Raw genomic sequence first — 17,155 nt, 5'->3', positions numbered from 1 at the left:
ATGAAGAAAAAATTTAATAATAATAATAAAAAGAATAAAAATTAAAATAATGGAAACTGTCCTAGAATTAATTGAAAAAAATACAACTTTAACTACATCAAAATGTAAAAATTACTATAATTTAGGAGTTATTAAAACATAAATCAGCAATTTTAATAAAAAAAAATTTCTGAGACAATCTTAACAAGTCGAGATATTTTATTGGGCACAAGGACATTGATTAATTTACTTTAACTTGTTTTACTACTTTTTAACCAGCCTGTATGTAGGTATATTATTTTATTTAGAAACTTGTTTTTTAACATTTGTTCAAATAGGTATTAGTTGGGTTTTCACATTAGTGAATTATATAATATTTTGAAGGAAAATATTATATAAATTTATTTTTTGTTGTCGCACAAAAAAATGTAGAAAACCCTCTTTTCTCTCCAAATAGCTTTCAAGTGCGTGTCATAGAGTTTTTTAGTCCATAAATTATGCCACACATGGAGCAGGTGGTTCCCTTTCCAGGCACTCTCCGTGATGTATACTATACGACAAAACTACATCTTTATTAAAAATTTCAAATTGCTTTGAATTTTTTGTAAAATTAATTAAGTTTGAAGCACTTGAGTGGGACTGCTTATGGCGCTTAAATTTATTTCTAATTAACAAGAAGTTTCAGCTTTAATTTTAATTGATTTTGTTGTCATGCAGACGAATGAATAATAAATAAAACCACTCTTTTTCAAATGTAGATTATCAAATTATTATTGAATTAAAAATCAATTATGTTCTGGACTAGTTCTCTCAAAATATTTATTTGTCGTTCAAGCTCGCCGGAATTGGAGGGACTGCTGCATTATTTATTAAGCTTTTCGAGTGAAATCTGTCGACTGAAATAATTGCATTATTACTTATGAATGAAATGGGAGATTAACACTGCGCTCTTTATCAAACGGATTTTCTGATTTATGTCTCGAAACGTGTATTTATTCCCAGTTGCTTTATTTTTTTTTTACAAAATAAACCCCTCTAATGAGGGTTGTATGTTAATGAAACCACGACTATATAAATTATTTTGATTGCGAACATAAGCCACTCCACCCCCAATTTATTGTTCAAGCTTCAGTGAACAAGGGTTTTGTTATTTCAAGGATCTCGGTTACATATATATTGTTACATAAAGAGCCATCTTATTGAAGCATAACGTAAAATGCAAAATATAAGATAATAAAGGAATGGTAACGATAATATTGTGTTAGCTTTAATTGTTATACTTTGGGAAAAGTGAGTAAAGTGCTTTTTTAATAAATACTAAATTTTGAATTGAATTAAAAACATATTTCTTTACCGTTTTTTTAGCTTTACGTTAATAGCAGTTTTACGGGCTTACCAAAGTAAACCATTCAAAATGAAGCTTTAATTTTGCATAACGAAGAACTGAACCAATGGCAAAGCTTACGGTGATATTAAAAACTTGATTAAAATAATGGTAGATTACATACCGAGGTGGGAAGTGTTTCATTACCAAGCTGAGGTTCGATGAAGCAACGACCACTTCATTCACAATCATCCTTAAAGAACAGAAAGCCAATAAAAAAATTATCACATTTGGAAAAACATGACACATGACAGTTAAGGTTGGGAAGTGGTCATTTCCCATACTTACTACATTGTCAATAATTATATTTGGGTGTGGATAAAATTATGTCTAAATAGGTGTTCTGTAATTTTAATAATTTTATTGATTTATAAATTTTATTGAATTACTCTGCATGCTTTAAAATACATAAATATTAGTCTCTATTTATCACATCCGTTTAAATGTGCATTAACTGCGTTTATTGCAATATAGGAGCATAAAACACACAGTAAAAGCTAATAAATCTCGCACATAATAAATCTCTTTTATAACGCCAGCTGCAATTCGCTTTTCAAACCATTTTCAGCGAGAAGAAAGCATACATTACCCATTATACAATTATTATTTCAATAACTGTGAATACTTATACAAAGTCAAATTTTATCGAAACGTTGTTATGGCAGCACTGAACTGCAAATAGGGGATTGACATCATTAATCATATTTGTAATAAAAAGACATGAGACATTATGTTTAATAGGACAGCGGTGTCGCGGATAATAGAAAATACTCGAGAAAATCATTTGAGAAAAATGAATTTTTTTATTCATATTAAACAATTTTGTATCAATGATTTTTTACTATAATAAATATCCAAACTTTATGTTCATAAGGGGTAAAACTATACAGTGAGCGGCAAAATTATGGAATAATCTTAATAAAACTGCAAATATTTTGTTTTGGCAAAAGTGCTCGAACAGGTCACTTTTCTTTTTAAAAAATACACAATTTTTTAACTTGACTTAAAATTTTACTCTTTTTGGTTTTTGAATAATAAATTGCCTTTTTTTAAATGGAAACTCTTAATTTTTTTAGTCAGTTCGGTAAATCTTTTAATTCTCAAAATGACAACATCAAAATATTAAATGTTACATAAAGTTTTCGAAAAAAAATCAACAACAAAGTGAAATAATACCAACAACAAACAAACATACAATTTTAAATCAAGTTGAGAATTTTGTATTTTTTAAAAAGAAAATTGACCTGTTCGAATATTTTTGTTAAAACAAAATATTTTCAGTTTTAATAAATCAGATTGTTTCATATTTTTGCCGCTTACTGTACAGTTTCATCTTTTTTTGCACTAATTTAAAAAATTTGTTATAAAACATTAATATCAGTGCCTACGGAGTAACTTTTTTTAAATATTGAAGCTTTAAAAATTGCTTTCAAACATTTTTTAATTTTTTTAACACAGGTACAAGAATAATGAAATTTTTATTAACTCACTAACAAAAAAATAGATTTTGAAACTTAATTCTGATATTTGCGAATGCATCGTGAAACTCATGTTAGTTACAGATCGTAATGTAATTTTATTCTTTGTTCTTTGTTTTTGAACGTATTTTTTTTCATACATTTTTTCTTACCTGTGTCATTTTTTTTATTGTCATATAGGTACATATTAGTCGCTGAAAACTGAAATGTTTACTTTTAGACAAACATTATCAAAAAAAAAAAATTTTTAATCAAAGTTGTAAACAGAATTTGTAAATTTTGCTTGTGCTCTTATTATGGCCGAACATATTCACAGCACCCTAGTGTTGCAGAAAGCGAGATTACGTCTTTATAATTCATCAGCATGGCAGAATAACGCGATTAAGGCCCCACGTCTGCCGTTGAGACGGCCTAAGGGCTGATAAGGGTTTGTCGAATTAATAGCTCTTAACTCCGAAGTTCTAGCTCTTAGCTGAATTAACAACGACACAATTTATTTATAAATTTCTAAAAGAGTTTATTTTTCCTTTGTTCCCAACTCAAACACAGCTTGATTTTTTCACCACATTTGTTTATTTTCTTCCAGATCGTCGGCAATCCCTCACAAGGGCGGCAGTAGCATCCCTTTGCCCGGCTCGGCACTACCTTCTCGACGATGTCCACCAGATAAAGTGCGTCCAGTGGCCGGTTCCAGTCGCGCCTCGAGTCCGGCCCTTTCCATGATTCCTCGCGGCCCTCCGGCCCAAATTTCCAGCCCTTACCAAACCCCCCCTCCCCAGAAAAACTCAAATTCGATGCTCGACAAACTGAAACTTTTCAAATCCAACGATCGGCCAACACCCACCACCAACGGAAAAAGGACTAGCAGTTCCAGTGGCGTCTCGTCGGCGAGGAGTGAACGCAGTGATAGTAGTGCCAGTTTGGAACCTAGTGCTGATGTGAAACCGGTGAAAAACGCGTCGAGGTTGAAACAGACGAGGCCGACGAAGACGACGCCCACGAAGAACAGTCCCAATGCGCTCAAGAAGGACGTACTGGTGGCCAAACAGACGAAAACGGAAGTGGAGAAACATGCACAGAAAGTGGCGAATTTGTCGAGCTCGAAGCTGGTGGAATCGAAGATCAAGGCTGTGGCGAAGAATGGACAAGGTCAGAACCACTTGCCCACGCAGAACCAACATGGTACCGGTATTCCGAAGCCGACGGCGGCTATTAAAGGTACGCCTACTGGGTGTCCAATTTTTCATGAGATAAGATAATTGAATTGAAAATAAAAAATAATTAAAAAGAAGCTTTTATTTAAAAAAATATACCAAAAAGTAAAAAATAATTTTTTCTCTTTGACAGAAAAATAAAATATTCAAGAACGCGTTTCGTAAACGAGTTCATGTTTATGAAACGAGCAGTAAAGTGCGAGTTTTATAAAGAACGAGTTCCCACAAATGAGTTATGAAACAAGTTTTTTATGCTATTTTTTCTATTTTGCGTGTTTTATGTATTTTTTTAACATAAGAGTCAATTTTTCAAAATTTAGGAACTTTTTCCTTAATAAGGTTAGTAATAAATGTTACAAAGTTTGAAAATTATGATTTTCGAAGTATCAAATCTCGAATATTTTTCAAAATTTTGTTGAATTAACAATGACTACTGCAAATATTTCATGCACACTATTTGAAATATAAAACGGCGCTAAAAACCACCATTACCAACCTCTAGAAAGTAAGTTGTACTAGTTTATTTCAGCATCCATTAAAGCATCGGTTTTAGTATCGATATAGATTTCTTTCAGACGCAATATTGAAAAAAAAATTTTTACTTTTCAATACTTTTCAGATTTTTGTGTTTCACCGAGATATTAATAATTGATTATTTCAATTGTTAATTCTTTATAAATTATTAATTAAAGTAAATATTATTTTATTTTCACAAGGATTACGTGTGTATTTTAGATTGTTGGACCACAGGAACTGTCCAAATAGCGATATTGAAATTTCAACTCTTAATATCTTTATTTCTGAGGGAGATAGGGGGTTGGTTTTGCCCTTAAAACCCCTCTACCAACCTATAGGGTTTTTTCTGCTCGAATGGAGTTGGTTTCATTTTCGTATTACAATTATTATCGGTCGAGATATTTATAATTGTTTATAACAATTGTTAATTATTAATTAAAGTAAATATTATTGTATTGTTTCGGGAATTATGTGTGTATTCAAAATTTCAACTTGTTCGGACAACATCAAAGTAAAAGAAAAAAACTTTATGTCGAAAATTTCTTTCAAAACAAAACACTCTAAGGGCCAGTTTCATAATTGAGTTAAAAGGACTTTAAAGTTAATGGTTGGTTTAGAACGTGCTGATTACCACGGATTTATTGATAAAAATTTCGGATTCTAAACCAACATTAATTTTAAAGTCTTTAATTCGATTATGAAACTGGCTGGCTCTAAGTTATTATAAAAGTTATAAAGATTATAAAAATTTTAAGTTTGCAAGTTTGGAATTCGTAGACAAAAATTCTAAAATAATAAATACCTATTATTATAATAATTTCAAGAAATGATAATATGTAATAAATTTCAGAAGTTCAAGCATAAGAATTCTGATTGTATTGAAATGGAAAAAAAAATTAAGAGTAAAAAATAGAAAAAGTCTAAATTTGTTTCAATATTTTAATATCGAAATTACAAGTTTACAAAATGATGAGAATTGTGATTTTCAAATTCTAGATCTAGTAGTAGAAAATTTCTAGATGCTCAATTCGAAATTTATCTTATGTTACGTTTCTGAGTCAAAACTTCGACTTTCAAGGTGAACATTGTCTTTTTTTGCATAAAAAAAAATACAAAATTTTTCCAACTATAAAAATGACGAATCTACAGGTTTCTCGATAAAATTCCTCATCGGCTCTAGGAGTTACACTTTGACTTGGTCTAAAAACATGTTATATTCCGAAAATGTTCAAAAAACTCAAAAATAAGACCACTTTCGGCGTAATTTTTCGGCTAATTTTCGACCAAATTTTAAGAAATAACTGAATTACCAACTGAAAAACGTGTTACAAAGCTTCAAAAAATAGAACAAGTTTATAAAAAGCAATTTTTTTTTTGTATAAAAATTAGAATTTTGATTTTTAAAATTAAGTAAGCATAGAATTTTTATTTCATACTTTAAAGCTGAAATTAAAAAAAAAATCTATTCAAAATTACCATATCAGAACAAAAGTAAAACCTCTACCAACCTATAGGGTTTTTTTGCTCTATCGTACTTCAAATAGCGGCCGAGATATTGATAATTGTTTATAACAATTGTTAATTATTAATTAAAGTAAATATTATCATATTGTTACGGGAATTATGTGTGTATACAAAATTTCAGCTTGTTTGGACAACAGGCGTTGTTGAAATTTCAACCCTTAATTTCTTCATTTTGTGAGGTTGGTTTTGCTCTTAAAAACACTAGACTTGACTTTTCAGGTACCACGAAAATCGTGCGCGACGACAAAAGCTTCAACACCCTTAAAACCCCCATTTCGCGTGAGAACTCCCAAGCCAGTATCACACACACCAAGCCCGCCGTAGCCCTAGTCTCCCCCATGAAAAACGAGAAAGAGCCCCAACTCTCCGAGAGCAGTCATAGTGCTTCCACCGGCCACCACAGCAACTCCAGCGAAAGTAGCGTCATTTACAAGCCTTCAAGTGAAAGTAGTTCCGAACACCACAACATTATCCCAAACCGCAAAGACCCAATCACGTACATATCAGAAGCAACAGAAGACCAACCTAACAAAGAAAAACTCCTCAACACCGAAAATCAAGAACCGAAGAATTTCTTGAATTTTGTCAGGGAGGGGTCTCAGGGTGACGAGGAGACTCCGTTGAGTATTGAGCCAATGAGGCCCCTTTTGAGGGGCTATTGCAGTACTTTGACTCTGCCTCCGCGCCAAAGACACTACCAGAGGGTCCAACAGGACCCAAGTTCGGACTATTGCGAAATTTCCCTCGCTAATGGTTACCTTTCTGATGGTGAAATGTTGCGGAATGCACCCTCGAGGGATAATTCTGACGGGTATATGTCTGAAGGAGGATCAGTTTTGTACGCGCGGAGGCTACAAACCATGCCTGCACATATTCCAAATGGGTAAGTAAGTTTACTCACATTTGTGTTAATCCCCTGTTACACCTACGTGATTTATCTTTTGTCGTGAAAGATTTACGAAAGCGTTGCCTTGACTCTTGTCATTAATCTAGAAAGGGGGTGATTTAGACGACTTTGAAACAATGTTTATAAATCCGTAATTCGGGACTCCCCTCGAGGTATGACAATGTGTTCATTTATCATTGTGATGGCTGCGAATTGACGCATTTTTCTTGTGGTGAGGTTTTGCAGAGTCATCAATAGAGTCTGATTGCTTACAATGACTCAATTCGAGGGATAGAAAGCTTGTAATTCCGAAAAATTCCACGGAAAATCCAATGTAATTCAGTGTAATTCCACTATATTAAATTAGCTTTTATAATTCTAAATTAATTTTGATAATTATAATTATTACCAGTGTGTTTTGCTAAATTCTAAGCTACAAATATGATTTATTTGAAAAGTTTTCTATATTTTCAAATATACTGTGTCAAAATTTCCGTCCGTAAAGTAGTTTTTTTCTGGACTTGTTATGTTAGTTAGTTGAGCAAATAAATAATTCGTAAAGTGTACATGTTGCATAACATTGCCTGGTGTTGTGTTTAATATAAAAATTAAATTAGTTTTTGGTGGATCTGTGTCATATGGTGTTTAAAAAAATCTCTAAATAAAATCGTAATTAAAAATAAAATCACCAAGTTTGACACAGATTTTTCACAAAATTTTAATTTATGCTACATTACACTATTGCTAGCAATATTGCTACATACAGGATGTCCCAAAAGTAACTTACCAGAGAGAAATGCCGAGTAAGATAAAATACCAGGAACATGAAAAAAATGTTGGTAATGGACTGCGCTTTGCTATTTGTGAAGTTTGTGATTAATAAATAATAATAATTATTCAGAAGTGTAGTTCATTGTTAAAACTTAAGTAATCAGAATTTTAATTTGAAAAAAAAAACGTAGTTAACGAATTTCACATAAGCCTCAACGCAATTTTTAATGTGTAAATTCGTTGAAATTACACAAAAAAAAATTTTTGTTAAAAAAACACTCTAACCCACAAATTTGTCTAAACTAAAAGTTTTGAAGATAATAAATTAATAATTAAAACCTATCATAAAAATAATTTCAAAAAATATAACAATGATAATAATAAAGTTTAAACAAATGGGTTAGAATTCTGATTATACCTATTGAAATGAAAAAGAAGTGTAAAAAATAGAAAAAGTTTAAATTTCAAAACAAAATTTGTTTTAATGTTTTAATATCGAAATTACAGTTCTAAGTTTATAAAATGATGAACATTGCAATTTTAAAATTCTATATCTACTACATAGAAGAAAATTTCTGGATACTAAATTCTAAATTCATCGAATTTTACGTTGTTCAGTCAATACTTCGACTTTGAACGAGAAAAATTTTCTGTTTTTGCATCAAAAAAATATAAAATTTTCTCAACTAAAAAAATGACGGATCTACAGGTTTCTCGATAAAATTAATCATTGGTTCATGGAATTACGCTTTGATTTGTTCTGAAAACATGTTTTATTCTAAAAATGCTCAAAATAAGACTACTTTCGGCAAAATTTTGTGATGTTTCGGCTAATTTTTGACCAAAATTTGCGACTAAATGAGTTACCAACTGAAAAACGTGCTAAAAAGCCTCAAAAAAAAAGAACGAGTTTATAAAAACCGATTTTTTTGTATAAAAATTAGAATTTGATAGTTTGAATTAAGTAAACATAGAATTTTTAATTCATAATTTAAGACTGAAGAAAATAAAAAAAATATTCAAAATTACAAAATAAGAATTTTTATTTAAAAGAACAATAAATTCTGATTTGAAAAACAAAATTTACATTAAAATACAATTTAAAACGGTTTTTATAAAATTTCAAATTTGAAATTTAAAATTCTGAAGCTGTAGTAAGTCGTTGCTATGGAGTGTGTATGTCCTCGGATAGGTGAAACGACTCTTGTAAAAGGTATAAAATTCTCGATTTAAATTTTTATTTTTTGGGATCAGCCCTGTTTGGTTAAGACTAATTTCTAACATAAATTTAGCTTGGAAAAATCAAGTATACCTTGGAAATTTTTAAAAAAACTTTTTTCTGTAAAGTGCCAAATTTCAAAATCATCGCCTAACTATGTTTTTTTTATATTTATTAATTCACAAATCAAAAAAAATATTTTTAACAATTATTTTATTACGAATAAAGAAATTACATTCTGATTATTAGTAGGTACTGTCGTTTTTGTTAATAATAAGCACTTATTTTGGAAAAAAGATAATTGGAAAACTAGAAACAAATAAAAATCAGCAATGTAATATGCAATTCCGTATCATTTAATGAAAATTTCCGTAATTTGAAACGCTTTCAAATAATTCTATGCCATTATCGATTTTATTTCAAATAATGGTTGAAAGGACCTCGAAATGAAAAACCCATAAACGCAGAGAGAAAATTTCTTTTTCTCTATTTTCTTGACAATCGGCAGGTCCACCCTTCGGTCGTTAAAATTTCCCTTTCCTTTTGACCCTTGCCTACATCACGTTTTGCCCTTTCACCTTTCCGTCGTGTCGAATCGTCGGAAACCCTTTTCCAAGCTGCCCTCACACATAACAAAGTTAAGTGTTCTTTAGCCACTCTTTAGCATTATTAATAACCGTGGTGGAATACCTGTTATCCCGGGTCACATGTGCCAGCTGTCGGGGAGTACCCGAACGACACGCGCCATGTTTTACCCCTCTGATGGTGATTCATTTCGCTCCGAGGAAAACAACACACATTGCTACCTCTCATTGGAAGAGTAAACAGAAACACCATCTCTTGTGATGTTAACACCCTCGCTGATGTGTATTACAGATGTTTCGTATTGAAGGAAATTTAATTAAAGTGTCAGGCGACTGGAATTTTTCTTGAATAGTAAGAAATTTAATTTTTTTAAGTTGATAGGAGGGTGAATGGTCGGTGAACGTCTTATTTCTGACATTGATACGCTACTGTTTATAACTCGATATTTTCACCCCCGAGATGACTAATTGGAAATTTGACTTACCTACCCTTTAAATCGGAAGGTTTAGGGATGACGTCAAGTCAGCTGCAATCGACAAGGGCGTGGTAGGCGTTTCTTTTATGAAGTTTTTTTAAGCGCTCAATTAATCGTTTCATTTAAAAATTCCCATTCTTGAGCGTTTTTTGTTGCAGTAACTGGAATAAATCGCGTGCAGCAATTCAATTGTCAGTATAAATACTGCCTTCAGACCGGTTAGAGAATGCAAATAATAAAATTGGATTTCGTTTTGTTTTTTTTCCGTCACAACTTGAATTCTAGATTTAATTAAACTGAAATTTAGGTTAATAACGTTGTATAAGGATAAATCCTGTTAATTGCATTGTGGATTAAACTAGAAGCGTTGCTTTGAATTATTGAAAGCACATTCACACTCTAAACCTGTGTTAAATTATTTATTTCTGCACTACTTGAAACTTTATTCGACGATTTACTTAGTTTACGGTTCTCCTAAGGTAGCTTCTAAAATAATGATAGTTGCACAGGTAGGTGCTAGTAGATTTTGATTAGGGATTAATTTAATTAGAGAACGCACAAATTTGTCTAAACCAACTTAATTACATTGGGGATTTAATTGGATGAGTTGTGAGACGAGAACAATGCAATGTGAGAGTTTTGTAAATTATTAATGTGGAATTTCAAGTGGATTTCGACACAAAATTTTGAACATTTTTCTACTTCTTTCACAAAAATTAAAGATGAGGTTTTGTCCCGCATTAAATTTTTAGAAATGAAATACTTGCCATCTTAATATGTAATATACTATTATAAGTTATTATTGCAGTAGTATAGTATTAGATATAAAGAATTTGAAATTTTTGCTAATGGCGGTTATACTATTTTGTTGAAAAGACAAAAAGGTTCTAAAAGAGTTCATACTTGATATAAAAAATTCAGTGAAGATAAAATTAGAGATATGAATCTTGATTACCTATTAAAATGCAAAATTTGTGTTAACTTTTGGTGATTTAGTGTTTGAAAAAGCGGGGTTGACTTTAAATAACAATAATTGTGGTTAATTAATTGTCAGTTATAGTTTTTTTTAATTTTCATTAACAAACTACAATTTTCTAAATGACTTGATGTTTGAAAGTGGATAAAACTAACTAGTTTTTTACCTAACAAGCAAATATGAAACCATTTTTTCGAATTATACAGTACGTCTCCAGATTGTGTTCACAAGAGGAAAAAAAAATCTTTGATTTTACACCAAAACTGCAAAGGAAAAATATTTTTTGCTTTACCTGAAATGAGAAAATCTGTAATTAAAACTTCCGTTATTCTGATTCAATCAGTTCATTTTTCTCTTGATTTTGGAATAATATATTTTTCTGTTTTTTTAATTCCATCAGATTGGCGGTTTTATTTGTTGGACAACTATGTCACTTTAACAATTAATGAATTTATTGGATAATTATGGTTAAAAATGACTTAGCTTTTTTATCTTAAAGCTGTTTCTTTGACTTGCCATTTATGAAAATTATATTTTGCAGAAACATTTTTGTTATTTAACTTGCGTAAACTTATTTGTCAAAGTGACAAACCGTTAATATGATGAAATTTAAAACGCAGACAAGTTCAAAATCAAGAGAAAAATCAACTTTTCTTTCTACTGACTAAGAATAATGAAGTTTTAATTACATACAGGGTGCTTACGGTCTTGGAGTTGAAAATTGATTTAGTACTCGTAATAGAAGAGTACAGAAATACTGTGAGAAAACTTACACAATTATTATTATTAAAAAATATTATTTAACTCTAAAATAATGGCACACGGTTTGAGGGTCACTGAAATTATTTCTTTGTTTAGATAAAATTCTATTGACAACAATAGAATTTGTTACAAAGCAAATAGAAAAATCGTATCCATGACAATGAATGAGAAAAGTCACTTTATAGTTTTGACTCTGTCATCATTTGCTTTGCTTTTGCTTTAGTTTTTATCAAAATTCGAATATCTTCTATTTAATCTCTTCCAGCGAAATGGTTTCCAATAGGTTTGATTCGTTTTTCTTATTTTTTTTTCAAAATGAAAATGGATGGCAAAAAATATTAAAATAATAAATTGGTTGTCGTGATTATGATTTACAATGAAACACAAGGAGATGATATTAATGGCCATTGTTGCAGCCGAAGCAGCAGTTCTCAAACAAATAAAATAAAATGAATTATTTTTTTACAACGTGAATTTTTGTTTTATATTGTGTATTAGTTTTCTTCTACTGTGAATGTCATCTCATTTAAATTTCAACCTCAAGACCGTATACTTGTTTCAGGTGAAGCAAAAAATGTTTTTTTCTCGTGTAAACTTAATCTGTGGACATACTGTATATTGTAGAAGGTGTTTTCTAAATATTGCGAAAAACTGCAACCACATATTCTACTGCGAAAAATAACACTAATTTGTCAAATAAACGATAGTTCTATAAAGCGTCGTTAGGGATATACAAGGTGATAAAGATATATGATAAAAATTAAAATCTATTAGTTTTTTCGAGTTATTTTTCCAACAGAAATAAATAGAGTCAAAATGCAAAATTTGAACTCTCATAACTTCGAAATTTTTATAAGTAGTTTTTTTATAACATTACGACATTTTTAAACACGATGCAAAGCCAAGTGCTTTAATAAAACCGGTCGCTATTAATCGTCAATCTAAATTTTGCTTCGTTTTATATCAAAAAAGTGATAAATTTGAAAATCACTCAAGTTGGCTAATTGGTGGGAATAAATATGACGGTTGATTTTATTTATCACTATTAGTAGTCACATAGGGAGAAAAAATTGTTAGGATTTTATCTTTTAAGTTTTTTTTTCGTTTATTTATTTACAATTTTGCTCCAATTGAGATTAATTTTTTTCTTGATTTGGCGACTTATCTCTCGTGTTCCTTATCCCCTCCGTGTCCAATCTCCTTAATCACCTCACCCCATCAAACACTTGATAAAAAATCCAGCATCGTCGTCTATACTGAATCAATAGGAGAGCAAAAGCGACCCTTCCACACAGCCCCAAGACAACCCTCCTGTTGCTTTCGCGCCACCGTCAACCCCTCCTTGGTCTGCGCGTAGTGGGGGCGGAATCAGATGTTTAATTCGACCGTGGTGCAATACAACGAGGGAACAACCGTAGGGTACATGCGCCCCCTCATCGATTTCATATTGTAGACGCCAGACAGACATGGTCACTGGGCCTAACTGAAATATTATTATCGAAAGTCACACTTGCTGGGACCAAAGTTGGTGTAGTTTTTTGTGTGTTGAAAGTAATCAAAAAGGGAAACTGTGATGCGATTTCTATCGGTGGTGAGAAAGACGACGACAAGGCGGGAAACCTCTGGTATGACACTATCACTGTTCCATTGTTTGGACGTATGTTTATGTTTCATTAAATATTAATTAAACGCTGTTTGGGTTATAGACGAGAGACACTAGACTTGTTATCGAGATACCATTGTCGGTATTTCCGCCGGAAACATTTCCGATGGCACTAATGACACTGTATTGATTTGCATGTTTTCACACAAAAATTGCTTCCTTCCACGTCGATTAAGATTTTTTAACGAAAGCTCGTCACTATGAATTTTTATTGGAAAGCTCTTGGCTTATCTCTCTACTTGTATTGTTTATTGTAAGGCCTAAGTCAGTTTTTTACGAGGCCGATGATCTTGTTGATTTGGTGTTTTTGGTGGTTTATGGTCGGGTTTAGTGTTGGTTTAGTTTCGTGAGCGGAAGAATCATGAAAGGGGGATTTTGTGGTGGTGCGGTTGTAAAATTTTAGATAAGTAAATTAGGTTAAAAGGAAAACACTCAGAAGAGGGCAAATAAAATTTTGATGTTTTCTGGAAAATTTGGAGGATTAATTACTAAAGGTATCTATATTTTCTTGAAATTTCATCAACCACAGCTTAATATTGGGTCTGTGATAAACTTGATTTTTGAGTCTGTTTTTATTTTGTTAACTTACAGCTAAAATGCTGATTTTTTAATTACACGCTTTGTGAAAACGTTTTTCCAATTTTGTGCAATTAAGAATATAGTATAGTATAGAACAGTTGTTTTTGATCTACTTTTTATCTACCTACCAAACTTTCTACTAAACTCAACTGAAAAAAATGTATACATATTATACAAGGTGATTCAGCTTAAATGACCCACCTGACCCCTCTTGGCAGACAACACATAATACATTATGCACTTATTCCTTGATTCAAAATTAAATTTTCAAAATATCGAGAATCAAAGAACGATATTTTTCGATTCATGAAACTTTCAAAATTCGAATATGAATCAAGGAATAATTGCTTTTTGTATTATAGGTTGTCTGCCAAGAGGGGTCTAATGGGTCATTTAAGCTGAATCACCCTGTATGTTTTACTTTTTTCATACTAACAGGCTCTAAAAACCAAATGGTTTTATAATTTTTTCTAACACTAATATTTTATATTATTTCTATGGTGCGTTTAAGCTTACCTCCTATGTTGCCCTTATTATACGCTCTTCTATAAAGTCTGTCGTCAATCACATGGCATTTTGTCAATTTTGACAATTTTCAATATAACTTATAATTTAGCAAAATTTCTGATTCAATATTCGTGTTGGAAAAAATTTTAAAGTTTAAAAACTCTTGTTGGCTTAATAGCTATTTTTACATATTTCTACTAAAAACCAAAAATTTAAAGCATTTAGTTGAATTTAAAACATTTTTTGAAAAAAATGTATGGAAGTTTTAAAAAATTAGGTAAAACTAAAATTTACGTTATTTTCGGAGAAGTAAGAAATCTGTTTGTTACACTCTGCATAATAATTTTTATGATTTTTGCGAAATATGACACAGCGAGAATCGTGATTTTAAAGATGTAAAGGACATTTTATTACAATAACTTGCAAAAAATATTTTTTTTAAGAAAACATTATTGAAATACCTATAACCATAATAAAAAAACCTTTATATATGCAGTTTTACTTTTCTTTTAGAGTGCAGATTAAAATAGACAGCAAAAAATTGTAAATAGACCATCACTTATGAATTCAACACATCTACTCTTTTTTTTAATACTGGAACTTTTTGGTCTTAAATTTATCCTATTCTAACTCTAATTAATTACATATTTTGTTGTAAAGTTCATCTCTGATACTTGTTTGACTTCAAAACCTGCAGTGACAATTTTTCTATTTTCGGTATAAGTAGATTTCTAACCTATAATTATTTGCTTTCTATTTTAATCCTTATTTACTTATTTTTTTACTTTACTTCATAATTTTCTTAACATTAAGTCAGTTTTTTGTAGTTCGTAACATACTTGTATTTGTAATGTCATTAAATTTTGAAACATTTTTCTTTTTTAAAACAATTTTTTAAACAGAATTTACCTCAAATTTTATCAATACATTTTTTAATGTAAATAAGCTTATAATAAATTGGATGTAGCTTTGATTATACACTCTTTTTAACAATTGATATAAAGTAACAGTTTAAGTTAGGAAATGGCCACTTTCCAACCTGAACTGTCATATGTCATATTTTTCAAAATTAGAACTCTTTATTGGGTTTGTTCTTTAAGGAGGATGATTGTGAATAAAATAGTTTACAAATCTTATTGATGGTCGTACCTCTTATTATGGCTATTTTGGTGATCAAATTTTACCTTGGTAATGAAGCACCTTCCATCTCGGTATGTAATCTACTATTAAAATTGAATTTTTTACGATTTAATTTTTATAAACGAAAAAAAACTGTTCTTGTATAAAACTGATAAAAAAAGTTATTAATAAAATATATTTTTTTAATAACTGAAATATTTTTTTATGTTGTTTGTGTGGAAAGATTTTTTTCTTTGCATCAAAATAAGAAAGAATGTTGACATCGGAGAATTTTTTATGATCAGTTCCAATTTAGAAATAGCATTTTCGTTCTCCTTTGACTGAGATATCTCTTTCAATCAAAGTTTAGGTCAATATCTAACTTCGCCAAAAGAGGTTTCAGCCCGGAAATATCTTATTACTTACGTGATATGTCTCCCACTATTAATCGAAGATAAAAGAAAATGTTACTACAGAGACAAAAATAAAACACAATTTGTGTTTATTATTCGTTTAGCCATTTATCATACCGTAAGGAAACTACAAGGCGTTTTCTGTAAATCTATCTTCATAATTTAATTAATTCAATCATGTACATTTATCTAATTTAATTTTCTTGACTCATCAATATGATTAATACATTTGTTACATGCAAAGTCATTAAACAAGATAAATTGTTACCAATTTCTAACTCGTTGTACTCTTAATTAGCTAAGATATTTTAATTGGACTAGTTTCAAGTACAGTCGACGGAACAGATTAAATTTTCACAATAGTTGAAAAGTTCCAACAAGTTAGTTGAATTTTTTTTTCAGCACACCGCGAATTTCGCCCGGCCTCACCGTGTTGACAGAGCAGTCCTCCCGGCGGGGGCGCGTGGAGGAGCCCCCTCCCCCTCCTGCACCTCGCGCCGCCTCCCGTTCCTCCCGCAACGGCGTTGCCTTACAAGACACCAAACACGGCCAATGGAAGCGCTACACGGATTCACCAGGAGTAGGCAGTCCTCCACCACCGGCTCCAGCCCCCTCGAGTCCCACCAGCAGCCGAAGAGAGCGTCGCAGCAGCCCCCACGGCAGCAAAGAGAAGAGCTCTAAGGTGCGAGGAGTACCTCAGAGTTTCGGGTACGTGAAAAGGAGCAGTTCGACTAGCAATGCAACCAATGGAACACCAAACGGGACAGCGCCACAAGTCCAAGGTTTGTGGAGTTTTGGGGGTGATTGGGGTGTAATTGGGGGTGTAGTTTTGCAGAATCAGGCGGGGAAAACGGCGTCGGTGTCCGCAGTGCCTAGGACCAAGGTTAAGGTGTCGGGGGGGACGCAGACTTGTTCCAGTGATTTGCAACAGTCGCACAGTGAGTAGAAATTGCGAACTATTTTAACTTTTTTAACTAAAAAACAATTAAAACTTAAATCACAAGAATTATTAAAAGGCTTAGAAAAAGTCAGAAAAAATAGAACCAAAAGGATAATTTTATTATTTTATAGAATTTATGTTACTTAACCAAGAGTATAAAAATTT

General features: G+C 31.3%; 1 protein-coding gene across 8 annotated transcripts in view; it reads left to right on the top strand.

Moving 5' to 3' along the window:
- LOC123010234 (protein sickie) overlaps positions 1 to 17,155 on the top strand; it is a 146,572-nt gene that overhangs the window by 91,571 nt on the left and 37,846 nt on the right. For 4 of the 8 annotated variants that reach the window (XM_044406949.1, XM_044406950.1, XM_044406952.1 and 1 more), the window contains 4 exons: positions 3,428 to 4,059; positions 6,315 to 6,978; positions 16,453 to 16,832; positions 16,878 to 16,988. In XM_044406949.1, the coding sequence (XP_044262884.1) occupies positions 3,428 to 4,059; positions 6,315 to 6,978; positions 16,453 to 16,832; positions 16,878 to 16,988 (1,787 nt within the window). Of the gene's footprint in view, positions 1 to 3,427; positions 4,060 to 6,314; positions 6,979 to 16,452; positions 16,989 to 17,155 lie in introns of all 8 variants that reach the window. The other 4 variants (XM_044406946.1, XM_044406945.1, XM_044406944.1 and 1 more) reach the window with 1 other exon arrangement.

The sequence above is a fragment of the Tribolium madens genome, unplaced genomic scaffold (genome assembly GCF_015345945.1).
Source record: "Tribolium madens isolate multiple individuals breed KSU strain unplaced genomic scaffold, Tmad_KSU_1.1 Scaffold_7;HRSCAF=85;Tcas5.2_LG10, whole genome shotgun sequence".
In the NCBI taxonomy this organism is placed as follows: Eukaryota; Metazoa; Arthropoda; class Insecta; order Coleoptera; family Tenebrionidae; genus Tribolium; species Tribolium madens.
Note: the sequence above shows the minus strand (reverse complement) of the source record. Positions and strands in the feature narration are given on the sequence as shown.